Source organism: Schistocerca serialis, chromosome 1 (genome assembly GCF_023864345.2).
Source record: "Schistocerca serialis cubense isolate TAMUIC-IGC-003099 chromosome 1, iqSchSeri2.2, whole genome shotgun sequence".
Lineage (NCBI taxonomy): Eukaryota > Metazoa > Arthropoda > Insecta > Orthoptera > Acrididae > Schistocerca > Schistocerca serialis.
In genome coordinates this window covers 1,141,599,802-1,141,627,028 of record NC_064638.1, presented here as the reverse complement: position 1 = coordinate 1,141,627,028, position 27,227 = coordinate 1,141,599,802, and the positions used below count along the sequence as shown (strand labels likewise).

The 27,227-nt window shown below is 38.5% G+C and overlaps 1 protein-coding gene across 1 annotated transcript in view; it reads left to right on the top strand.

Moving 5' to 3' along the window:
* Positions 1 to 27,227, top strand: part of LOC126417476 (serine/threonine-protein phosphatase 6 regulatory ankyrin repeat subunit A-like) — a 408,260-nt gene that overhangs the window by 136,724 nt on the left and 244,309 nt on the right. The window contains exon 5 of the mRNA XM_050085121.1: positions 8,951 to 9,004. Coding sequence (XP_049941078.1) covers positions 8,951 to 9,004 — 54 coding nt within the window. The remainder of the gene's footprint in view (positions 1 to 8,950; positions 9,005 to 27,227) is intronic.

The window sequence follows — 27,227 nt, the reverse complement described above, 5'->3', positions numbered from 1 at the left end:
TCCCCCCCCCCCCCCCCTCTCTCTCTCTGTCTCTCACACACACACACACACACACACACACACACACCACCACCACCATCACCACCACCACCACCACTCTCTTCTCCAGGCATTAAGAGTGACAGCAACCACTTCTGAAGGAAGTAGTGATGTCTGCTGCGGCAGTTGGTGAGGGTGTGGAAGTGGTGTGGATTGGGAAGAGGGAATGATAGTAGGTTAGGAGTGAGGGGAAGATGCATGTGCAGGATGTGGGAGACAAGTAGAGAAGGGGAAAGGACTATGCAGATGTTCTAGCATGTTAGAAGGCATGTGTAGGGATGGAGTGAGAGCATGGAAGGGGATGTCCAGGTGGAGGACAAGAACTAGTAATGATTGAGGCTGAGGGAACTGCAGGAACAAAGGGTTTGCTGTAGGAAGTGTTCCCACATGTGCAGTTCAGAAAAGCTGGTTTTAGGGGGAAGAATCCGGATGGCACAGGGTGTGAAGCAACCTTGACAAATTGCTCCAGCACATTGTGTTGGGCAGCATATTTGACAAGTGGGAGTTCCAGTTGTCTCCTGGCCACATTTTGACAGTGTCCCTTCGTGCAGACAGACAGCTTGTTAGTGGTTATGCTCCTATAGAAGGCAACACATTAGTCACAGCTAAGTTGGTAAATCGCATGACTGCTTTCACAGGTTGAAATAATGCATCAACCTATATACACCTTGAATGACTAGAGATAGGATGTTCATATTAACAGAACACGTACATTAGTACGTTTTGCAGAAATGATTGGCATTTGAACTGTGTCGACCCATTGATTCAAGGTCAACATCAATATTGTGCTGCAACACCACCTACTGTAAAATGTGCCTACAGCTCTTGTTGTCACAATAAACTAAAGGTACAGGATCAATGTGACATGAGCAGACATGCAGGACGCTTCGCAGATGCATGTGTGAACTGTACTATCATATTAGTGAGTTTGAAAGAGGGTGAATTATTGGCATGAGAGAATGTGATGCATCCATCTGGGGAAATGCTGATCATGTGGGATGAAGTCTTTTGGCAGTACAATGGATGCGTGCAGAGTGGTTCAAGGAAGGCTGTACAACACGATGAGATGGGTACGTCGCACTACCCAGACCACCCCCAGAGAAGACCGACACCTCATCCGAATGGCATTGTATGACAGATCTGCATCCTCCTTAACTTTGACACAACAGTGAACCACGTTGTATGCTATCAGGGGTGACAGCCCATCACTGTTTATTATGGCATGTGTTACGTGTACACTATCCACTTCTCTGCCTACCTTTAACAAATGTGCAGAAACATGCTAGATGGCATTGGTGTATGGAATGATGTCCCTGTGGACAAGAATGGCAACAGATAGTGTTTTTGTATGAATCCAGGTTCTATTTCTTTGAAAATGATGGCTGCATTTTGTTTCACTGCAGCTAGGGGGATGTTATCACAGTGACTGCATTTGCACAAGGCATACAGCACCAACTGAAGACCTTACAATTTGGGGTGCTATTGGATACAACCTCAAATCACAGTTGGTGCATGTCCAGGGAACTGTGGACAGTGTGACCTACATGAATGGCATCCTGTGACCTGCAGCCACTATCTTTATGCGCAACACCCCAGACACCATTTCTCAGGAAGACAATGCACCACCACATGTAGCTATATGAACACGCACGTTCTTGGTTTCACAGGATGTCAGCCTTTTTCTCTGGCCCACCAGATCACAGACTTGTCACCAATCAAAAATATGTGAGATATGGTGAAATGACAGGTGCAGTGCTGTGACTCAATGCCAACCATCACACATGAACTTTGGAACTAGGTAAATGCAGCATGGATGGCTACACTACAGAAAGCCATTCACACATTATACTAGCCAGTGCCATCATGCATGGAACAAATCATCAGGGCCCATGGTGGTTCATGTGCCTATTAGGCAACAGGACATACACTGAACCAAGATGGCTGAAATTCTAATCATTTCTGCACAACATACTAATGTACACATCTTGTGAATATGAACATCCTGTCTCTCATCATTCAAAATGTACTGTTTTTTTCTGAACATGAGTGTTTTTTTAATTATCAATGGTATTAGGAATCTGTAAGTAAATGACCTTTTATACATCAGTAACTGTGATAAAAATAAACAAAATGTTATCTCTGAATATTTGTAAGTTGTTCATCGCTTGATGTGAAACATTCTTTTCTTCTTCTGTTGCAGCTAGTTTTACTCTCTTCTGCCTTGTGCATTGCTTATGTAAGCATTGTTAATGCTTAGTTAATAATAATTACATTAATTGGAAATGTTTATGTGTGTTATTTTAAAAGTAATAATTACCATTTTCACAGTTGACCAAGCAAAGCTACCAGTTTCTGTAAGTACTTGTAATACTTTCCAGACTAATCACTTGCTGATGGACAATTATCAACCATTATATGAATCTCATCCATATAGCTACTAATGGTAACAATTTTTTTTTCTGAGCCTGCAGCTATTAGTTCATTAAAAATCTAATGCCCAAGTGTGAATAAAATTTACTGGGCCATAATAGTTATATTTACAGAGTTGTGAATTATTAATTGTGTGCTTGTTATTCTGGCACTGGACAATTGAGTCCACATATCTACATTCTCAAATAATTTCCCTTACCAATGTAACTCTTCTTCTTGGTTGTGGGGTGAGAATTATAAGGTGACTCTAACTTTGATGGAAAAAGAGATGTGTAGGTTGGGTGGGTGACAGAAGCCAACGGCCTTGTCACAGTAGTTCACCGGTTCCTGCCACCAAAGTTAAGCACTTTACTTGGATGGGTGAATTTGTGGTCTGCTGAGCACTGTTGGCAAGTGAGGTCCACTCATCCCTTGTGAGCCAAATGAAGGAGTTACTTGATTGAGAAGTAGCAGCTGTGGTCACGAAAACTGACATCAGCTGCAAGAGTGGTGTGCTGACCTCACACACTTCCGTATCTGGATCCAGTGATGCCTGTAGGCTGAGGATGACAAGGTGGCTGTCAGTGCCATTAGGTCTGCCAAGACCTGTTTGGACAGAGTTTAGGTTGGATGACAGAATACTACTGTGCTACGGATGGTGGTGAGGATATTTCTCAATTCGTCATTTCATAGCACAACCAAAGGTATTCAAAACTCTAGCATAGAAAGTGATGTAGTTGCATCAGTGCTAGGTGGTACTGAGCCACAAGGGGTGTCAAGGGGTGTTTCTTTGTGGCTGTGCAGTGAACTTGTGGGTGGTGATAGATGACTGGGGAAACATGACACAGACAATCTGTTTCTGGAGGGGAGGCTTATGAGAACCTTGATGTATTTGGATAGAGACTACTCATCACTGTAGATGTGACAACCATGGGTGAACAGGCTGTAGGGTAGCTACTTGTTGGTGTGGAATGGGTGGCTGCTGTAGAAGTGGAGGTATTGCCTGTAGTTGGTAGGTTTGATGCAAAGACAGGTACTGATGCAGCCACCCTCAAGATGCAGTGAGGAAGGTGCCATACTGGGCCGAGTTGGATCCGGTGAAGAAAATGGGGAAGAAGATGCTCAGGTTATGGGGGAAAGTGGATAGGGTACCCTCACCATTGGTCCAGTCCATGAAGATGTCCTCAATGAATCTGAACCATGAGAGGGATTTGGGAGTCTGGCAGATTGGGAAAAATTGCTCTAGATAGTCCATGAATGAGCTGATATTGGATGGTGCCATGTGTGTGCCCCCCAGTAAGGCCATGGGCATTGAGGATGCTAGTGTAGAAGAAGCTGACATCAACAGTGACAAGCAGGTGTCAGGTGATAAAGGAACATGAACTCTGAATAATTGGTAGATGAAACAGTTAGTGTCTTTTATATTGGAGGGTACATTATGGGTAAGAGGCTGCAGGTGTTGGTCCACAAGGACAAAGAGCCTCTTTGTGGGGTGCAGCAATCAGTCACAATGGGTTGTCCTGGACTGTTGGGTTTATGTACTTGTGGAAGCAAGTAGAAGGGAGAAGGGAGTAATGGGGGTTGAGGAAGGAAACTGACTCATGGGAGAAGTTCTGTGACAAACCTGTTGATTTGTGGAAGGACTGGAGATCTTGCTAGATTTTTAAAATGGGCCTACTGTGACAGGGCTTGTAAATGGACATGTCTGACAGCTGGTGGAGTCCCTCCTCCAGGTAATCCTGCAGTTAATAACCATAGTGTTGGAACATTTGTTGGCAGATAGGATTTTAAGGTCTAGATCAGGTTTCTGGTTGTAGATTGTGGTTCTTTCTGTTGATGTGAGCTTGGTTCCAACATTGAGGTGTTTGGGAAATGATGGTGAGTTAAGTTTGAGATTAAGAGATTCTGAATATCAAATAGAGGATATTCTGAGGGCATTGGGGATGGATCATGGTTAAATGGAGGAATAAACTGAGGAAGGTAATGTTCAGCATTGGTTTTGATAAAGTCAGCTAGGCACAGTTGAATGGGTTGATAGGTGGCGAAAAGTGTTTCCTCTGTAGGGTCTGCTAGAAGGAGAGAAGATCTTAAACAAATCCAACATAATGGAATTTGAGAATATAGCAAATGGTAAGCCCTTTGAAATGGACTCATATATCTGTGGAATTGAGGCTGTTAGAGGACAGTTCATAACTCCATTGTGTTTCTGTTTGGCACCCAGTCTGTAGTGACACAGGAGAGAGTTTCCAAGGGTGTGAAAAATGTAGTAGGCCGGCGTGGGAGGGTTTGGTGGCTATGAGGGGATGCAGGGGATAATTAAAGAAAGCTCATATATTCATGATTGATAGAGGTAGTCCAAGGCAGGATCATAGATTGGATTGCTTTTTGGGGTGGGTTTGTGCATGCCACTGTATTTGCTGGAGGGCAAGGATTTCAGTATGGAGTCGGGATGCAGAAATTTTGGATTATGGAGCAGAAGGATTTTACAGATAGAGCACAGATAGTGCAAGGAGATTTGGACCTGATTTATGTGGTTCTGCAGGCCTAGGCTGGTGAAGGCTATACTTCATTGTGGAAGGACAGGTTGCAACCAGTGATGGTCAGGAAGGGGTATCAAGGGACTGCTACTGTTGGGTTGGTTTGGGGGGGGGGGGGGGGGGGGGGTTGATGGGGCAGTCCCATGAGCTAGGCAACAATGCTGGAACCCTATGTGGCACTGGGTTCCAGCTAGGGATAGGAAAACTTTTCTATATCATTGTAGATAGATGGAGCAAGGATCCATAGTGGAGGATAAAAATGCTTGTAAACTTGTCATACAGACAGAAGAATTTTATAAAAAAAGTACAGATGAGGTGTGTTGAAAAAATGTGAAACCCCGTCACATGGTCCAGATTCACAGATGATAATTTCATGATCTGGATGGAGGATAAGGACATCTTATCCACACTCCTCCAGAAACCCAACCCCCTCTCCCCCATTTGCTTCATGTGGTCATCCATAGTCAATCAACAACCTTCCTCACTGTCAACCTATATTTCAAGGATGGCTACATTAGTATCCCTGTCTACATCAAATCTACCTACTCACAATACCTACACTTCAAGAGAAGCCACCCATTCCACTCCAAGAAGTTCCTTCTATACAGCCTAGCTCCCTGTGGTCATCACACTTGCAGTGACAAGCTCTCCCTCTCCAGATACACCAAGTGTCTCTCTATGGTCTTCACAGATTGAAATAATCCTCCCTCCCCTCCAGCAACAGATCTCCTGTGACATGTTTCCTCAGTCACCTACCATCCCCCCACATAACCACTGTATGGCCCAAAGGAACACCTCCCTCTTGATCAGTACCATCTGCCAGGGTTTTAAGTATTATATCTCATCGCATCCTGAAACGAGAAATTTACTCCTCACTACCCTCTCCATTTTATTCCATTTTCACACAACCTACACAATATCTTTGTCTGTTTGTGTTCCATCTCTGCTCCCTATCCCTTGCCCCATGGATCATATCACTGCAATAGACATAAATGCAAGATTTGTCTCATACATTCTCCCACTACCACCAAATCCAGTCATGTAACAGGTGTCTCCTACCCCACCAAAGGCAGGGCCATCTGTGAAAGCAGTCATGTTGTCTAGCAACTTAGCTGCAGTCATTGGGATACACTGTATGTGGGCATGACTACTAATAAGGTGTTTCTCCACCTGAGGGGCCACTACCAAATGATGGCCAAGAGGCAGCTGGACCTCCCAGTTGCTGAGTATTCCACCCAACATGACAGGCATGACTTCAACAACCAATTCACAACCTGGGATGTAAGGAATCTTCCCATTAACACCAGCTATACTGAATTACGTAGGTGGAACTCTGCCAGCAACATATCCTTTGTTAAACATTTTCAATATGTTGCATCTTGCAGCTCTCAAATATTGGAGAAAAGAAATTTTCAAATGTCTAACAGAAAAGCTGCTATTTATTAACTGGCTGACTAGTTTCAGGCTTTGTCCATTTTCACAAGCCATGCACATCACATCATGCTGGATAATGAAGATCTGAGATACATTTAAGTGTAGTGACACAAGTAGAAATGTCCACACCAAACATAGCCGAAATACAAAATATGTGGCTTGGAAAATGGGCAATGTCTGAAACTAGTCAGCCAGTAAATAACAGCTTTGCTTTTAAACATTTAAAAATGTAAAAATGGTTTTTCTTCAATATCCTTTATTCTCATAATCCCCCTGGCCTCAGCCTTCACTAGTCCTTGTTTCCACCTTTCTATCCATTTCCTTGCTGCCATTCCATCCCTACATATGCCTTCTAACCTACCACTGTAACTGTATAATACTTTTCCCATCTTTACTTTTCTCCTCTTCCTTTGTCTTTTCTCCACCCACTCCATTTCCTCCAGCACAGCCTCCCAATGCTGCACCCTGCATCTTCCCCTACCCTTAAATTGCTACAGCTCCAACCACCCTCCTCCACCTCTCACCCATCACCTCATTTGAATCCCTACTACACACATCAGCAAAAATTGCTGCTTGTCTAAGATGCAGAGCTGGAAGTGTCATGAAAAGCGGTGAAGCTCACATAATACTATTACAAAAAGCTGGTTGAAATCTGAAATTGATATCAGTGAGATTTTTGGCAAAAATCTGAGTGTATATTGTAAGGATAGGTAAATGGGAAATGGAGGTGGTGTATTTGTCACAGTAGAAAAGAAACTCAAATCAATTGAGATAACAGTTGAAGCTGCATATGAGATAGTTTTGACAAGACTCAGTATCAGGGGTGGGCATTAAATGATAACTGAATCCTTATATTGCCCACCAGACTCATATCCTGGTGTAACCAAACTTCAGAGAAAACCTCACTTCACTTGTATGTAAGTTCCCCAATCATATTGTAATGATCAGTGTAGGCTTTCATCATCCAAACATTAATTGGGAAAGTTATAGTTTTGTTAGTGGTGGGCATGATAAGACAGCCTGTGAAACATTAGTAAATGTCTTGTCTGGAAACTACCTAGAACAGATAGTTATAAATCCCACTCATGATGACAATATCTTTGATCTGTTGGCAACAAATAGACCTGACCTCTTTCAGGATGTCCACATCGAAATTGGTATCAGTGACCATAATGTGGCTGTGGCAACAATGATTAACAAAGTACAAATGAAAACTAAAACAAGCAGAAAGATATATACATTTAGTAAACTAGCTCAAAAATTAGTAGTGTCATATTTTAATGAGGAACTTGAAACTTTCAGCACACGGCAGGAGTACGTAGAGCAACTATGGTTCGAGTTTAGAAGAATAGTTGATAATGCACTGGGCAAACATGTACCCAGTACAACAGTTTGTAATAGGAGGGAACCTCCATGTTATACATTCACTGTAGAGAAACTTCTAAGGAAACAGAGATTACTACATAATACGTGTAAAACAAAGCATAGAGCTATAGATAGAGAGATGCTGAATGAAATGCATTTGGCTGTCAAGAGATCAATGCATGATGCCTTTGATAACTACTGTTGCAGAATATTGTGAAATGATATTTCACAAAACCCAAGGAAATTCTGGTCATATGTACATGCTGTTAGTGGCACCAAAGTTAGTGTCCAGTCCCTAGCAAATGAGAAAGGGACTGAAATTCAGGGGAGAAAAGCAAAAGTTCAAATGCTTAACTCCATTTTCAAATGTTCCTTTACAAAGGAAAACCCAGCAGTATTAATGTCAGTGGTGTTGAGAAACAGTGGAAATCATTAAAATTTTAGAAAGCTCCAGGGCCTGATGGAATCTCTGTCAGATTCTATTCTGAATTTTGTTGTTAGCCCTCTTCCTACTATAATCTATTGTAGATCCCTCACACAAAAAACTGTGAACATGTCTTGGAAAAAAGCATAGGTCACACCCATCTACAGGAAGAACCCCAGGTCAGGGGAGACTTATCGGACGGTAAGTTTAAAAGAATCACCTAGAACCCCAGGTGAGGAGAGACTTACTGGATGATAAGTCTCCCATGACCCTAGGGTTCTGGGTGAATTTTCTAAACTGTACCCCTTTTCCTAAACCTCTCCACTCCTTTTCCTTCACCCCTGCTCCTTCCCCTCAACTCTTCTGCCAGAAGAAGGAGCCACTGGCTCTGAAAGCTTGTAAAAGTTAAATCGTACCACCACTTGGTGAGTAGATTTTTTATCTGTCCATTTAAATTATCTTTTCTTATTGTTGTTATTCTGTTCCTGATTTTTCAGTGTTGATGTTAGTAAATAATTATCATCAGACAAAGGTTGCATTTGATACTGGGTGTAAATGCCACTAAAGTATAAATGTACTGGGAAGTGAGAGTAAGAATTCAGAAGAGGACCCTGCAAGGATTGAATTGCAGTTGTCTATATTTCAAGTTATTCTTATTGCTTACTTGTTATTAAGAAATACTGTTTTTACTAAAATGACTACAGAATATATTTTTTGATAAGTTACAATTATTTTCTTTCAGAGAGATCCTGTCATACATAGCAGCTGGTTCACTTGTGAAGATTATGTCAACCAGGTAGGAGTGAAAACAGTTATGTTAATTTTAATTACATTATTAGGGGAACTGTAGACCTTATGCTACTCTTTCTTACTCTTTTTGTCAAGTGGAACCCCTTTAATGCCTACTTTTATTTTTTAACTCCTAATTTGTTCCCATAATACATTTTAATGCAACATCCTGTAAACAAATTATTTGCCACAAAAAAGACAATTGTTTCAAATAACGATTGTTTGCTTCAGAAAGTAATTTCAGAATTAATCCAAACTTTCTTAAAATAACTTTAATTAAAAATGACTTAATCAAATAAGACTTTTAAATTTAAGTTATGATGAGATGAATGGTACTGAATCTTATTTTCACAAATATACTTATTATTAAGCTTCATGCATGAAAGTTGAATTCTCAGTTGTTCAGCATCAAATACAGGGTGTACATAAAGTCCGGGAACACTTTCAGTTATTTGTTGCACAAGAACCAAACATTGTACAGATATTATACATATGTCATTTTGAAGAGAAACCCTGTAAGTTTTTTTCATGTATACCGCGACAGCGTAGTTTGGTAATTTGCCGATAGTCAGCACTAGTCACAAACATGGCGAGTTCAGGTGCAGAGCGAGCCTTCTGTGTGTTGGAGTTTGACAAAAAACAAGGGTGCTACAGCTGATAATGGATGTTTGGAACCAAGTACGATAAGAAGCCACCAACAAGGAAGGCCATTTACCACTGGCACAACAAATTCGTTACAATAGGTTGCTTGTGCCTGGCAAAGAGAAGCGGACATCCCAGTGTAATTGAAGTGAATGTGGAGCGTGTACGAGAGACATTCATATGGAGTCCAAAGAAATTGGTGCAGTGTGCATCCTGTGAACACAAAATGGCTCCAGTGACAGTGTGGGAAGTCCTGTGATAGAAGCTGTCTATGAAACCATTCAAATTGGAACCAGTACAGAAGCTCAATGATGAAGAAAAAGACAAGTGTTTCGAGTTTTGTTTGCAGTTGCAACAATTGAATGAGTATGGGGATGGCATTGTTGATCACTTAATTTTTAGGGATGAAGCCACTTTCCACACTAATGGGAAAATGAACAGGCATAATTGTCGAATCTTGGGTACAAAGCATCCACACGAATACATTGAAATTGAGCTTGATACCCCAAAGATAAATGTTTTTTGTGCCTTGTCGTGTCAAAAACTGAGTGGGCCATTCTTTTTCGCTGAGAGCACTGTCACTGGATATTCCTACTTGGACTTGCAATGGCTGATGTCTCAAATGCTATTGGACTGTATGTTCATCTTTCAGAAGGATGGGGCTCCATCCCATTTTCATTGTGAAGTTTGTGGGTACCTGAACACGGAGCTGCTGCATCGATGGATTGACCGTGCTACAGATGGTGACAGCTGTTTCATGAAATGGCATCCCCGATCACCAGGTCTTACTCCGTGTGACTTTTTTCTGTGGGGACACATTGAAGATCTGGTGTATGTATCGCCTTTACTGCGTGTTGTAGCAGAACTCTGGGAGAGAATATGGGAAGTGACTGCCACAGTCAACAATGCCATGCTGGGACGGTGTAGCAATTCTGTCTGATTTATTTCTTCGTTCGTTGTCCTCCATGTCAACATACTGCATTGCTACATTGGCTGAAACATGGAGCTCGTAATTTGGACACTGACTACTGTAAATAATATAGCCGACAGGTACGCATTTGTGTTTCACCATAGTTTACTTTCACTTTGCACAACCCCCCAATAACACACAGTTATATATGTATGGCCAGTGCACTATTGCTTATCTTTCCATAAGCCTCATTAATAGTTTGCAGGTGAACTTCCACATACTGTACAATAGTTTACTGTTGAACATCTACGAGCAGTAATAACATAACCACATAGTTCACAGTCCTTCAGATAAATTGAACAGTCACTGCCGTTACTTTAACACATGGCCTGTTGGTGTAACACTTATTTCACTGTTAAGTCGATGCATTGTTGTTGTTCTCGTCTGAAATCCAGTCATGGATTGACTGTCTCGTGACCAAAAATATATCCTCACATTAATAGATGCTGAAACTACTCACTGTTCAAAGTTTAATTTACAGAAATTACAATTAAAAGTTAACTTATTAAATTAACTGAATACAAAAAATATTGAGTCTTTTTAACAGTTTTTTCTACTACAAAAGTTTGGCCGAATTATTTGTTTAAATCATGAAATTAACAAATATCATTACGCAAACAATACCTTTGACAAAACTGTTAGTTATTTTGGAATTAATTATGGGCTGGCTTTGCTAACATGGTTTCGAATAGAACCAAACAAATACTTTAAGATCACTAGCACTTCGCCTTCCAGATGTTTACAATTATTACAGAATTTACATTTGTTCATATGTCAGCAATAGAATTTAACTTACGAAACAATTACCTATTTTTTCAAATAACTTCCGGGAATTCAGCCAGGTAACACTTTCAGCAACCGCCGATATTTCGGCGGGAGAACACCCCGCCATTTTCAAGGCAAACTGCAACGGACAGGCTGTCCGTTGCAGTTTGCCTTGAAAATGGCGGGGTGTTCTCCCGCCGAAATATCGGCGGTCGCTGAAAGTGTTACCTGGCTGAATTCCCGGAAGTTATTTGAAAGTTGTATACGCCAGGAGAAACTCAGGTCTCAAATTACCTATTTTGCCCTATAATGAAAGATATTAACCAGTGACAGTCAAAATAAATTAGAAAATCAATTACATACATAAAACTAAGGACAAAATTGGGTTTGGTGTTATATTCTTTAAAATTAAGAGCCAATCTTTCTCTTTTATGAAAATACAGTTTATACTCATGTATGTTAATGATAATTAAGTCCAAATGAAAAAAAATTAATTTTAAGGAGGCAAATGACAAAACAAGAGGGGAATCAAAATTATCCCAGCTTGCTTCGTCACAACGTATGCCAAGAATTCGATTACCATATTGACGTCTGCCAGGTTGCTCATGGTTCGCATATCAAATGTTCATTAAAAAAAACTTTCAGAGTTTCTCTTCAAAATACAATATGTATGGCATCTGTACAATGTTTAGTTCTTCTGCAATAAATAATTGAAAGTGTTCCCAGACTTTATGTACACCCTGTATATTGTAATTATTTTTTGTTGACATGTAAGCTCAGAACTGTATTTCACACAAATATATAGCTTCAAATAGCAGAAATACCATCACAACCTTTTGTAGGCTTACCATACATTCAGAATTAGCCTGGACAGTCCTGGTGTTTTAGTGCTGTTCAGGGTAATGTCCAGGGTGGCAGAAATGTCCAGGGTTTGAGAATTTTATGACTGGTTAGGAGTATCTTAAAATTTTAGGCCAATGCATTCAGCATAGCATTCTGTAATGTTCTCTTATGGCTGTGTCTCTGTCAGCTGACCTTGGACCAAGTACTTACATCGACGGTGAGGCACGGCTACCAGTTCCGCTACAAATTTTCACTTACTATTAGTCATTTGGCACACAACGGTGGCAATGTGTACATGGTGTTTTCATGTGTAAAGTAACTCATCTACACATCTTTGATCAATTTCTCTCTATTCGTTTTTTGGTTCATTGTTTAGCAGTGGGCAAAAGAGCGTGGTTTTATGTTAACCTGCAATAGGAATACATTTTTATTAGTCTATGCAATGACAGTAACAATGAAAATGTTTATTGCACACTGTGTACTGGAGAATTTTCTGTGGGAAGGCTGACATTAAAGAGAAGATGAAAACAAACATAGGAGTGCTATTATTGCTACTACTTCACCAAATATAAGATATATTTTTAAAGTCATAGATGGGAATTATCATCTGGAGTGTGTTGCTAAAGAGGCTGCATTTTCATATCCACACTATTAGACATTCACTTGGTTTTGAAACATCAGACTGCACATCTAAACTTGTGGAAAAGTTATATGACCCAAATTTTTCATCTGCTAGAACCAAAACCAAGACTGTTATTGTTAACATTATTTCACCATTTATATTTGACAATGTGTGATGTTCTTTGGAAAAAAATTAATTATCTCACAGTTACAGTGGGTATCTGAAAAGAAGTGAAGTCAGACTTGTTGTGAGTGTTCTAAGATTTTCAGTATGGAGGAGGGAATTCAAGTTAAACTTCTAAAGTTTGATGAAGTGCCAAGTGAAACAGTTCAAATTTTGATTCAGTAGCTTTTGGACCACATAAAAAAATACAAACTTGAAGGAAAGTTGGTTTGTTATACTGCTAATAACAGTCTAAGTAATTTTTGTGGTGTGAAGAGGAAGGGGGATGAAAATGTGTTGAGAAAAGTTTAAAGTGTAGATAGATTTATTTTAGAAAGTGGTTGTTCAGCCTACATTGTTCATGAACCATTTCTGAAAAGAGTCATATCTAATGAAAAAACAAGTCAATAAATAAAGTTTAATGTTTCAGTAAACTAGCAAGACTTTTGAGTACTTTTAAAAAAAATGTCTTGGGTTGGACATTTAAAAAAATGGTAGTTTATCCTGGGTTGGACACACCAAAATATGCTAAGCCTAACTTTTGTTAAACTGCACCAGAATTCCACTCATGGTACTTAAGTTTTTCATCCAATGGTAGAGTAGGTGCCAGTTCAGTAATGTTGAAGTGGCCGAAGGTTGTGCATTGATAATAAATGGAGTTTTAAATCAACAATTCATTTTGATATTTAATCTGCTTTTCAGTTGAAAAATAGTAATTAAAAGCTTCATTGAGATTTTTTTGGAGCTGAATAATTTCTACAGATTTCCCTAATAATGGAAATTCCATGATTGAGCAACAACAATATGAATTAGAACAATTTTGCTACTCACCACATAAAACAGGCTTTGAATAGCAGACTGGCACGTTTAAAAGTAGATTGTAGGATATTATTAAGCTATCAGACTAAGACATTTGCCAGAATTAGACACAGACACAGACACACACACACACACACACACACACACACACACACACACAAATATACATGACCACTGCCACCCCAAGCATAGATGCTGGCAGTTGGGTCCATGTGCCCAAAGGTAATAATTGCTCTCTCTCTCTCTCTCTCTCTCTCTCTCTCTCTCTCTCTCTCTCTCTCTGTGTGTGTGTGTGTGTGTGTGTGTGTGTGTGTGTTTGTGTGTGTGTGTGTGTGTGTGTGTGTGTGTGTGTGTGTGACATCTATCCTACTTCATACTATCGACAGAAATCTCTCCTACTTCGACCGCAATCTCTCCTAAAAAGCCTTTTATTGTTGGGAAGCAGTCACTCATTGGAGCATGTACCAAAATGTCTCTTAGGTAATTTGAAGCAGTCTGCTTCTATTACATAACTGACTATTCAGTTTGAAACTGTCTTTTAGAAAGAAATCACACAGCTTGTCCCTCTGCTCAGGGACTTGGTGTAATATCTTTCCTCAAGATAACAATCAGAAGTCAGTATGTAAAAGAAGAGATGTATGTACACTTCCCACTTCCTTACTTATTATTTTGAGTAAATTATTATTTAGTGGCCTAGATTTTATTAAATTCATGGTTTTGTGATCTGTCAAAAGCATTCTTATGACTATGTCGACTTTTAATGTTACAAAGCATAATGTGGCTCAAATTTCTGATGATAGAAAACAGAGTTATATCGTTGGATATGGGTGCACTGTGAGACAGACAACTGTGATTATTTGAAGGACATGCTACAATCAAGCCTTATATAACTCTGGGCCGAAATATCGTGGCAGAATGTCGACGGGATCCGGCTGCATACCCGTAAATTATTAGAAGAAGCCTTATGTAGTCATTCCCTCATTGTTGAATTTCTCCTCTGCAAAGTTACAATATTGTCAATGATAAATACAGCCGTATTTACATTTGGTGTTGCATTCATACAGTGTGTCCAAATTAGTAAGTGAAAGTGAGAGTTGATTGTTATTCTATTTTTTAATTTCATGGACATGTGCATTTTTTTTTTTTAAGTTACTTAATTATACTAAGAAAGAAGGGCTTGTAAGTTTTGTGGAACCCTTCAGCGCTTTCCACAGTGCCCCAGGGTTCCATAGAACACAATTTAATAAATGGTGTGGTGATAATTTTATTAAGTGTAAGTTGACTAGCTGACTTGTATTGAAGATACACCAATCAGAATGAAGAACTACTTCGTTTTAGGAATTGTATATTTTTGAAATTAGTGAATGCTGTTTTTGGTACACTCTGCCTCTCCTGAACTATCACCATCATCTTCTTCTTCATTTGTGGCTATTTTGTTTCAAACAAGATCAGCATTGACTCACTAGTCTTCAAGCCAGGAACAACTAGAGTGTACATCACAGACACACTAATTTAAAATTTAGAATTGCTGCTGAATCACAAACTTTGAGAATTTAATATTAAAAAGGAAAAACACTTCCTAGTTTTCTGTGAAGCACCGACAGAAAATTCAGTAAATGTTCCTTTTGGAATATATTAAAATTGCTTCATCTAGGTAAGGGGAAGGAAAGAGAAAGTCATTTTACAGTAGAAACCATGTCCACAGAATTAATACAGAGCAACAATGGGTCATTTTATTACATTTTAGGACAAAAGTGTGTACACATCCACTGTCATGTATTTGAAATGTAATGAGTAGTGTGTAGAAACTCATTTTATTTGTTGCCATCTTAACTTCAGTAAGGCTACACTTGAGTACACTGCAGGCAGAATTTATTTCCACTGTTTCTGAAGCGTGATGAATAATTGTAATCAGGTATTAGGAGAAATTTATCATGCAAATGATGCTCGAATGTGTCCAGACAGATTCTTTGATGAGTTTCCAGTTCAGGCTTTGAGCAGCTTGTTTGCACAAGTCACCCTGGTTTTCTTTGAATCAAAATAAAATTGAATCAAAATAAAGTTTCTTGGACAATAGGGTTATTGTGCTGATGGAGAAAATATCTAATTTCCAAATGGTTGCCTCAGAAATTGAAGTCTGCTATTATCTAAAATCTTTTTATAAACACCCGCATTTATTTTTTCCCTTGACTAAAACTAGTGGTCTGATTCCAAAATATGGAATTAAATCCCACACCACTGGAACACATTTATTGAATTTCATAGATGCCATTTTACACTACAGTTAATAAGATTTCCTAGTCATTTACTACGTCCACATAATTCTTCTGAGGGCCACATCATGTGCCTTGACTTATCAATGAATACAACATCTTTAGTTTCTCAGCACACAAATTACCACTCTAATAATGATAAATATTACTTAAAAATTAATTGTAGGAATAGGTACTTAATTTTAGTTTGCTTACTATTTCTCAGACACTATGTGTTACTGCCTCCACCCAATGAACCATGGGCCTTGTCATCAGTGGGGTGACTTGCATGCCTCAGCAACACAGATTGCCATACCATAGGTACAATCACAATGGAGATGTATCTATTGAGAGACTAAATAAATGTATGGTTCCTGAAGAGGAGCAGCAGCCTTTTCAGTATTTTTCAGTATTTGCAGTATTTGCAAGTATATTTCAATCTGGATGATTGACTGATCTGGCCTTGTGACATCAACCAAAATGGCCTTGCCATGCTGGTAATGTGAACAGCTGAAAGCAAGGTGAAACTATAATTGTAATTTTTCCCAAGAGAATGTATACTCCATTCACCAAAACAAGAAACGTACTGTAAACATGGCAAGGCGCATGACCACAGCGTAGCTGTCGAGGGGTGTACAAGGCAGGGGCGTCAGAAATTAAAAAATGAAAGTCGGTTTTTTTTATAATTTGGCACCTGAACATGATAAAGTGATCCAAGAACTACCTTCTGACACCTTTTTTTACATTACATTAAAATTTATTGTCACTGAAAAAGAGAAATATCTAAGCTTTCAGGAAAAGTTGTTTTTTCACGTTACTCTATATTTATCACGCCATATCTCCTAAACTGTGTGTCACACAGTAAAATAATTTTATAATTGGCTTCAGTACTATATGTTGATGATGTCTGCAAATTTGCTGCCCAATAGAGTCAGCGATAGTGAAGTAATAAATTAAAATCTCACATCTGATGCAGAACTTTTACCAAATCGTCATCCAAAATATAGTAAGTGACAAACTTTTCCCCTTTAAATTTTTTTGTGGGGTGTAAGTGAGAAAAGTTTCAGAAAGGTTAGAATTTAATTTTGTAGTTTGTTTGAATGTGATGGGTGCAACCGTTTGTCCTTTATGAGTGATGCATTGTGGTGATTTTAGGATATCTTAAGTTCATCTGTAAAGATGCTCGAAAGATTAGTTGTTGATTATTGGAGTAAGTATATGTGTTTGCAGTCACGCTGAGCATTCACTGTTTATGTGCGCATCCAATAGCATCACATGGTTTCTTATTTTATATATTCACTTATTTCATTAGCATCACATACGGCTGTCCTCATTATGTCACCCACAGATTCAGCAAGCGAGGTCGATGTGTCAGTTCTGAGTCCACCAAAGAAGCAAGCAAAGAAGAAATCATTAAGTTCTTCTGAGAAGCACATGGTGCTTAATGTGCATAAAACGGAACTGGTACACCCAGAGCAGTCGATGAGTGACATTGTTTCAAAAACAGCTGCAGCTACAGGTGTTGGACGTTCTTCAGTGTATCATGTTATAAGTGAGTACAAGGCCAAACACTCTTTGAAGTCTCCCAAGAAAGGAAAATTACAACAGAAACTTTCTGAAAGTGTTGATGACTTTGATAGAAATGCGATATGAAGGAAAGCACATGAATTTATTTTTTTTGTAATGAATTGCCAACAGTTGACAAAATGCCTGCAGTCATGAACGTAGATGCAGAGCTGGGCAATTTTTGGAGAACTACATTTTATAAGTTATTGAGAGAAATGAATTTCAAATATGTCTGGCATGGGCGCAATAGCATGCTAATAGACAGGGATGACAAAATTTTATGGAAGCGGCGTTATCTTCGAACCATTAAACTGTTGAGAGATGAAGGCAGACCCATTTACTATTTGGACGAGACGTGGGTGAATGCAGGACATACCCGAAGTTACGTCTGGGTAGATGACACTATAAATTCCTCAAAACAAGCGTTTCTGTCCGGATTATCCACCAGAAGCAAGGGCCCATCAGGTAAAGGGAAATGTCTGATTATTGCACACAATGGCAGCAAAGCAGGGTTCAAAAGAGGTTCAAATGGCTCTGAGCACTATGGGACTTAACATCTGAGGTCATCAGTCCCCTAGAACTTAGAACTACTTAAACCTAACGAACCTAATGACATCACACACATCCATGCCCGAGGCAGGTTTTGAACTTGCGACCGTAGCGGTCACGCGGTTCCAGACTGAAGTGCCTACAACCGCACGGCCACAACAGCTGGCAAAGCAGGGTTCATTGAAGGATGTTTGTGGACTTCCAAATCCAAGAAAAGTGGTGATTATCATGAGGAGATGTGCGCCGAAACCTTCGAGAAGTGGTTTCAAGATGTTCTTCCTTGGCTTCAGGAAAATGCAGTTATTGTTCTTGATAATGCGCCATACCATCCTCGGAGAAAAGAAAAAGTTTCCAATGGGAATTCCAATAAGCACGAAATAACAGAGTGGCTAAAATCTAAAAACATCGATTTCGAAGACGGTATGTTGAAAAAAGAATTTTTAGATATAGTTAAAAATCACAGAACAGCACACAACAAATACACAATAGATGAAATGGTGAAGAGTGCAGGGAAATCTGTTCTCAGAATTCCTCTGTATCGCTGTGAATTAAACGCCATCAAGGTAGTGTGGGCCAGAATCAAAGGCTATGTTGCAGCGAAAAACAAAACATACAAAATGCCGGAAGTTAAAGTACTGCTAGAAGAAGCAGTAAGAACAGTGACTGCAGAGAATTGGAACAAATGCATCCTCCATGGCATAGAAAAAGTGGAAACTCAAATGTGGAAATTAGACTGCATTATAGAGGAGAGAGAGGAGTGGTTTGTTATAAACCTCAATGAAAACAGTTCAAGTTCAACAAAGTGAACCTTGATTCGTCCTTTATCATTATTATTACTGGTATTGTTATTAAAATTAACAATTAATTGTGTTTGAATGGAGCATTTTGTTAGCAACCTGAATGAAAATAAATCTGCTTCAACAGAATGAACTCAGTTTAACATTATTTTAACATTATTGTTAAATATTTTTTGCACATTGTTGCCCAGGTTTCTCACGGTCCACTGTGACAGCTCGACAGCCAGCCAAACGCCACCAGCTGCAAAGCGTGCACCATGGATTTTCCACACCCCTATGTATCACGTGAACACTGAATACTTTCTCTGGAAATGAGTGTAGTTGCTCATGTGACACTGTTTATGTTTCGTCCCAGCTCTCGGTGAATAGACTTCAACTCTACTGTATGGTTAAATGATAACATTGTCCTCTCTGGTAAAATATTCCACAGGTAAAATACTCACCCATTTGAGTATCTGGATTGGGACTACTCAAGATGATATCATCATCAGCAGCAGAAACAAAACTGGCATTCTATAGATTGTCGCATGGAATGTTAGATCCATTAATTGGACAGGTAGGTTAGAAAATTTAAAAAGAGAAGTTGATAGGTTACTGGTAGATAAAGTGGAAATTAGTGAAGTTCAGTGCAGGTCAAATACAAAGGTGAAGACAGTGTTATAAATACAAAGTCAAGTATGGGTAATGTGGGAGTTGGTTTAATAACGAATAATAAAATAGGAATACAGGGAACTACTATGAACAGGACAGTGAATGCATTATCATAGCCAAGATAGACATGAAGCCTGCAACTACCAAAGTAAGACAACTTCATATGCTAACAGCCTCTGCAGATGATGAAGAGATTGAAGAAATGTGTGATGTGATAGAAGAAATTATTGAGATAGTTCAGGAAGACAAAAACTGAATTGTGATGGAAATTGATAGTAGGAAAAGGAATAAAAGGAAAAATATTAGGTGAATATGGATGGCAGCGGTGAATGGGAAAGGAATGAAAGAGTGTGACATTTGTGTGCTTTATTCCTTTTTCAATAGTCCTCTGGGTTGATATTCTGCATTAGTATACTGGCTTAAAAATGGGGGCTGGAAGTTCAGCACTGACTACTGTAAATGATGTAGCCAACAGTTGCACAGTTTCATTTCATAGTTCTTTACTTTCACTGATCACAACCCCCCCCCCCCCCCCCCCCCCCCAATATTACACAGTTATATGGCCATTTCCCTATTTGTAAATGTTGATAAGCATCATTAATAGGTTGCAGGCAGACATCAGCATACTGCTACAATAGTGTGCTTTGGAACATCTATGAACAGTTAAAGCCTAACCACACAGTTCACAGTTCTTAGAGAATAATAAGGTACATGTGACACTATTTCTCGAATAACTTGAATTGTCATTACTTGATCCAACACACGACCGATTTGTGTTACACTAATTACACTGTTAAGTTGATGCATTGTTGTTACATACTTTCTGTCTGAAAATTGGCTGTGGACTGACTGTCTTGCGACCAAAAATCTGTCCTTTATATATCCTCACAATAACAGGCACAGAAACTATACATTATTCGATGTTTAAGTTACAGAAATTACAATTAAAACTTAACTCATTCAATTAACTGAATACATCAAAAAAATCCTTTTTAATAGTTTTTTCTACCACAAAGGTTAGGCCAAATTATTTGTTTAAATAATGAAGTTAACAGATATAGTTATACAAACAATACTTTTGACAAACCTGGTAATTATTTTGGAATTAAGGGCTGGCTTTGCTAATATGTTTTTGAATAAAGCCAAATAAATACTTTAAGAGTCCTAATAGTTCTTCTTCCAATTGTTTGTAATTATTACTGAATTTATATTTGTTTATAAGTCAACAATAGAATCTAAGTCATGAAACAATTACTGATTTCATCCTATGACAAAGGTATTAACTAGAAATAGTGAAAATAAATTAGACCTGGTACTGTATTCCTTAAGACTGAAGGCCAATCTTTCTCTTTTATGGAAATGCAGATTATACTCATGCATGTTAATGGTAATTAGGCAAAAAATAATATAAAAAGATCTTAAGGAGGCAGATGGCAAAACAAGAGAGAAAGTAAAGAGATCGCAGCTTGCTTCCTTACAAGAGCATAATTAAATTATTGCTAACACATGGTTTAAGAATCATGAAAGAAGATCATATACTTGGAAGAGACTTGGAGACACTGGAAGGTTGAAGATTGATTATATAACACTAAGACAGATATTTTGGAACCATATTTTAAACTGGCATTTGAAACAAAATGAAAAATGTTTTGAACTGAAAACAATGAACAAATATGATCCGCTAGATCAAAATGAAGATACAGTCAACCAGGGAACTAAGAAAAATGATTTCACATCTCCCAGAAGTACCTCGAAGAAGTCAGAAAATATTAAACATTCAAGAAATCTTTCGCCAAGTGTGAGAAAAATAAGAAAGGTGATGTTTAGATATTTCCAACTAGCCACAGAAAAGTTTTAGCAGGTATTATGGTCACTATGCAAACTAAACTGAAAGTAACTTTGTGAGAAAGCAAGCTGTGATATTTTTACTTCCGTTCTTGGTTTGCCATCTGCTTCTTTAAATTCATTTTTGCACTTTTAACTAATTACCATTAACATATGTGAGTATAATCTGCATTTTCATATAAGAGAAAGGTTGGCCCTCAGTTTTAAACAATTTAACACCTGATCTAATTTTGTGCTTAGTTTTACATGTGTAATTGATTTTCTAATTTATTTTGACTATTCCCAGTTAGTATATATTGTTATATATTATGCAATTCAAGACACTGCAGCAGGGAATGAGAGCTTAACAGAAAGAGCAGTATTTTAGTGAGGTGCAAGTTATATAATGCTGCATCGTGAGATCTACAGGTTACCTGAAAACTTATATTTGCGTTCTGAGGAATTATGAGATTGAGGTGGTAATACTGGAATGAATAATTTTGCTGATTAACTGGTAACTGTGGTGCTAGAGTGATGTGAATATTCTGACAGGTCACCTATTTGGTACCATTTTGTGATTTTGTGAGGATTTAATTTTCTGGTTGAATGAGAGTAGTGCTCAGAGTTGAGTAGAGAAACACGGAAATGATTTGGTACAACTTCCATCCCTGTTATCTTGATTTGAATAGTAATTAAGTTATGTGATAGTGCCTACTTTTTTTCATAACATAACAATTAGTACTTCCCCCCCATGAACCATAGACCTTGCCGTTGGTGGGGAGGCTTGCGTGCCTCAGCGATACAGATAGCCATACCTTAGGTGCAACCACAAAAGGAGGGAAATATGTTGAGAGGCCAGACAAACGTATGGTTCCTGAAGAGGGGCAGCAGCCTTTTCAGTAGCTGCAGGGGCAACAGTCTGGATGATTGACTGATCTGGCCTTGTAACACTAACCAAAACGGCCTTGCTGTGCTGGTACTGCGAACGGCTTAATCCAAGGGGAAACTATGGCCATAATTTTTCCCGAGGGCATGCAGCTTTACTGTATGGATAAATGATGGAGGCGTCTTCTTGGGTAAAATATTCTGGAGGTAAAATAGTCCCCCATTCAGATCTCTGGGTGGGGACTACTCAGGAGGACGTCGTTATCAGGAGAAAGAAAACTGGCTTTCTATGGATCAGAGCGTGGAATGTCAGATCCCTTAATCAGGCAGGTGGGTTAGAAAATTTAAAAAGGGAAATGGATAGGTTTAAGTTGGATATAGTAGGAATTAGTGAAGTTTGGTGGCAGGAGGAACAAGACTTTTGGTCAGGTGAATACAGGGTTATAAATATAAAATCAAATAGGGGTAATGCAGGAGTAGGTTTAATAATGAATAAAAAAATAGGAGCGTGAGTAAGCCACAACAAACAGCATAGTGCACACATTATCATGGGCAAGACAGACATGAAGCCCATGCCTACTACAGTAGTAGTACAAGTTTATATGCCAACTAGCTCTGCAGATGACGAAGAAATTGAAGAAATGCATGATGAAATAAAAGAATTTTTTCAGGTAGTGAAGGGAGACGAAAATTTAATAGTCATGGGTGACTGGAATTTGGTAGTAGGAAAAGGGAGAGAAGGAAACATAGTAGGTGAATATGGATTGGGGGTAAGAAATGAAAGAGGAAGCTGTCTGGTAGAATTTTGCACAGAGCATAACTTAATCATAGCTAATACTTGATTCAAGAATCATAGAAGAAGGTTATTTACATGGAAGAATCCTGGAATACTAGAAGATATCAGGTAGATTATATAATAGTAAGACAGAGATTTAGGGACAAGGTTTTAAATTGTAAGACATTTCCAGGGGCAGATGTGGACTACGACTACAATCTACTGTATGTGAACTGTAGATTAAAACTGAAGAAACTGCAAAAAGATGGTAATTTAAGGAGTGGGACCTGGATAAAATGACTAAACCAGAGGTTGTACGGAGTTTCAGGGAGAGCATAAGGGACCAATTGTCACGAATGGGGGAAAGAAATACAGTAAAAGAAGAATGGGTAGCTCTGAGGGATGAAGTAGTGAAAGCAGCAGCGGATCAAGTAGGTAAAAAGGCAAGGGATAGAAGAAATCCATGGGTAACAGAAGAGATATTGAATTTAATTGATGAAAGGAGAAAATATAAAAATGCAGTAGATGAAGCAGACAAAAGGAATACAAACGTCTCAAAAATGAGATCGACAGGATGTGTAAAATGGCTAGGCAGGAATGGCTAGAGGACAAATGTAAGGCTGTAGAGGCTTATCTCACTAGGGGTAAGACAGATACTGCCTACAGGAAAATTAAAGAGACCTTTGGAGAAAAGAGAACCACTTGTATGAATATCAAGAGCTCAGATGGAAAACCAGTTCTAAGCAAAGAAGGGAAAGCAGAAAGGTGGAAGGAGTGTATAGAGGGTCTATACAAGGGCTATGTACTTGAGGACAATATTATGGAAATGGAAGAGGATGTAGATGAAGATGAAATGGGAGATATGATACTGCGTGAAGAGTTTGACAGAGCACTGAAAGACCTGAGTCGAAACAAGGCCCCGGGAGTAGACAACATTCCATTAGAACTACTGATAGCCTTGGGGAAGCCAGCCCTGACAAAACCCTACCACCTGGTGAGCAAGATGTATGAGACAGGCAAAATACCCTCAGACTTCAAGAAGAATATAATAATTCCAACCCCAAAGAAAGCAGGTGTCGACAGATGTGAAAATTACCGAACTACCAGTTTAATAAGTCACAGCTGCAAAATACTAACGTGAATTCTTTACAGACAAATGGAAAAACTTGTAGTAGCTGACATCGGGGAAGATCAGTTTGGATTCCATAGAAATATTGGAACATGTGAGGCAATACTGACCCTACGACTTATCGTAGAAAATAAGTTAAGGAAAGGCAAACCTATGTTTCTAGCATTTGTATTCTTAGAGAAAGCTTTTGGCAATGTTGATTGGAATACTCTCTTTCAAATTCTGAAGGTGGCAGGGGTGAAATACCGGGAGCGAAAGGCTGTTTACAATTTGTACAGAAACAAGATGGCAGTTATAAGAGTCGAGGGACATGCTAGGGAAGCAGTCGTTGGGAAGGGAGTGAGACAGGGTTGTAGCCTCTCCCCGATGTTATTCAATCTGTATATTGAGCTAGCAGTAAAGCAAACAAAAGAAAAATTCGGAATAGGTATTAAAATCCATGGAGAAGAAATAAAAACTTTAAGGTTTGCCGATGACATTGTAATTCTGTCAGAGACAGCAAAGGACTTGGAAGAGCAGCTGAATGGAATGGACAGTGTCTTGAAAAGAGGATGTTAGATGAACATCAACAAAAGCAAAACGAGGATAATGGAATGTAGTCAAATTGAGTCGGGTGATGCTGAGGAAATTAGATTAGGAAATGAGAGAGTTAAAGTAGTAAAGGAGTTTTGCTATTTGGGAAGCAAAATAACTAATGATGCTCGAAGTAGAGAGGATATAAAATGTAGACTGTCATTGGCAAGGAAAGCATTTCTGAAGAAGAGAAATTTTTAAACATCGAGTATAGATTTAAGAGTCAGGAATTCGTTTCTGAAAGTATTTGTACAGAGTATGGAAGTGAAACATGGACAATAAATAGTTTGGACAAGAAGAGAATAGAAGCTTTTGAAATGTGGTGCCACAGAAGAATTCTGAAGATTAAATGGGTAGATCACATAACTAATGAGGTAGTACTGAATAGGATTGGGGAGAAGAGGAGTTTGTGGCACAACTTGACTAGAAGGAGGGATCGGTTGGTGGGACATGTTCTGAGGTATCAAGGGATTACCAATTTAGTATTGGAGATCAGTGTGGAGGGTAAAAATCGTAGAGGGAGACCAAGAGATGAATACACTAAGCAGATTCAGAAGGATGTAGGCTGCAGTAGGTCCTGGGAGATGAAGAAGCTTGCACAGGATAGAGTAGCATGCAGAGCTGCATCAAACCAGCCTCAGGACTGAAGACCACAACAGCAACGATTAGTAAATCTATGCTACTGCACATCTTGAGTTTTTACTATTTTGCAAATGGAAAAGGAACCCAAATATTTCTAATTTAACCAGTTTCAGATAGTTATGACTTAAAGGTAATGTTTTGTGGTGTAATGTATACTTGATTTCAAATTTTTTTTAATCATCACCTTTCATACTACAGTCAATGTCAGTGCTAATTATTAGAATGTTATAAGAACTATGAAATGTATTTATTTTGATGTAATGACTATCATTTGACATTAGCGTTAAACATATTTGTTGTTAGACTTAAGTTAGAAGTAAAAGTAAGAGTACTAAAGTAGGATGTTTTGTCTGATTTTTTCGTGTACTGTGGTGGAGGAGTACCACCTCCAAGATAGCAGTGCATTTCCTTACTAACTGCCACTTGGACCTGTTGATGCCATGGATAACTTGTGAGAAAGTGTGTAAAAGCTCATTAAAAGTGTGAAAGTGCTGGTGAAAATTAATAAACATTGAGCAAGTAAAATTTTCTGTCTGTTGCAACCCATGAGGATGTATTGTTTGAAGCAAGACAGGACTTGTATCAAATTGTATGTATCTTTAAATGTAATCTTCGCTTACCCAGAACGGACATAACAAATGTTGAAGATGCCTAATTTTTTGTCAGAAGTATAACTTGTGGATATTTTGTGCAAATGTACAATACACTGTATGTAAATATTTTAGGTGGGAGTTTTCATATGGCCAGTTCATATAAGTAGAAATTTGAAAAAAAAGAAAACATATGTACTGTAGTTTTTTATAAGATTGCTTATGTAATATTTTTTTGTTTGTAGATTTTTAACCCACTGTCTGGGGTCACTTGTGGTCATTGAACTGCCCAGTTAGCTATTTGCAATACTATCTGGTCAATCCAATCCGAGGGTGATGTGACAAAACAAGCTGGGTTGTCTTTACTTCCCCTCTTGCTCTGCCATTTGCCTCCTTAAATTCACTTTTGCACTTTTAACTAATTATCATTAACATACGTGAATATAATCTGCATTTTCATATAAGAGAAAGGTTGGCCCTCAGTTTTAAAGAATTTAACACCTGATCTAACTTTGCGCTTAGTTTTAGGTATATCATTGGTTTTCTAATTTATTTAGACTATTCCTAGTTAGTACCTATAATTATAGGGTGAAATCAGAAGTTGTTTCGTAACTTAAATTCTATTGTTGACTTGTCAACAAATATACATTCTGTAATAATTGTAAACATTTGGAAGACAAAATGCTAGTAATCTTAAAGTATCTATTTGGCTCAATTTGAAAACATGTTAATTAATTCCAAAGTAACTAACGGTTTTCTCAAAAGTATTGTTTGCATAACTATATACGATAATTTCTTGATTTAAACAAATAATTCGTCCTAATTCTTGCAGTAGAAGAAACTGTTAAAAAGAACTAATGTTTCAATGTACTCAGCTAATTTAATGAACTAGGTTTTAATTGTAATTTCTGTGAATTTAACTTTAAACAGTGTGTAGTTTTGGCACCTTTTATTGTGGGGATATATAAGGGCCCGATTTTTGGTCCTGAGGCATTCAGTCCATGGCCGAGTTTCAAAAGAGGATCCTGTGTTGTTTAGAATGACAACAATGCATCAACTTAACAGTGAAATAAGTGTTACACCAATAGGCTGTGTGTTAAACCAATGACAGTGTCTGTTCCAAGCATACCTGATTATTCCGAAAGAAGTGTGAATTATGTGCTTATGTTTTTAT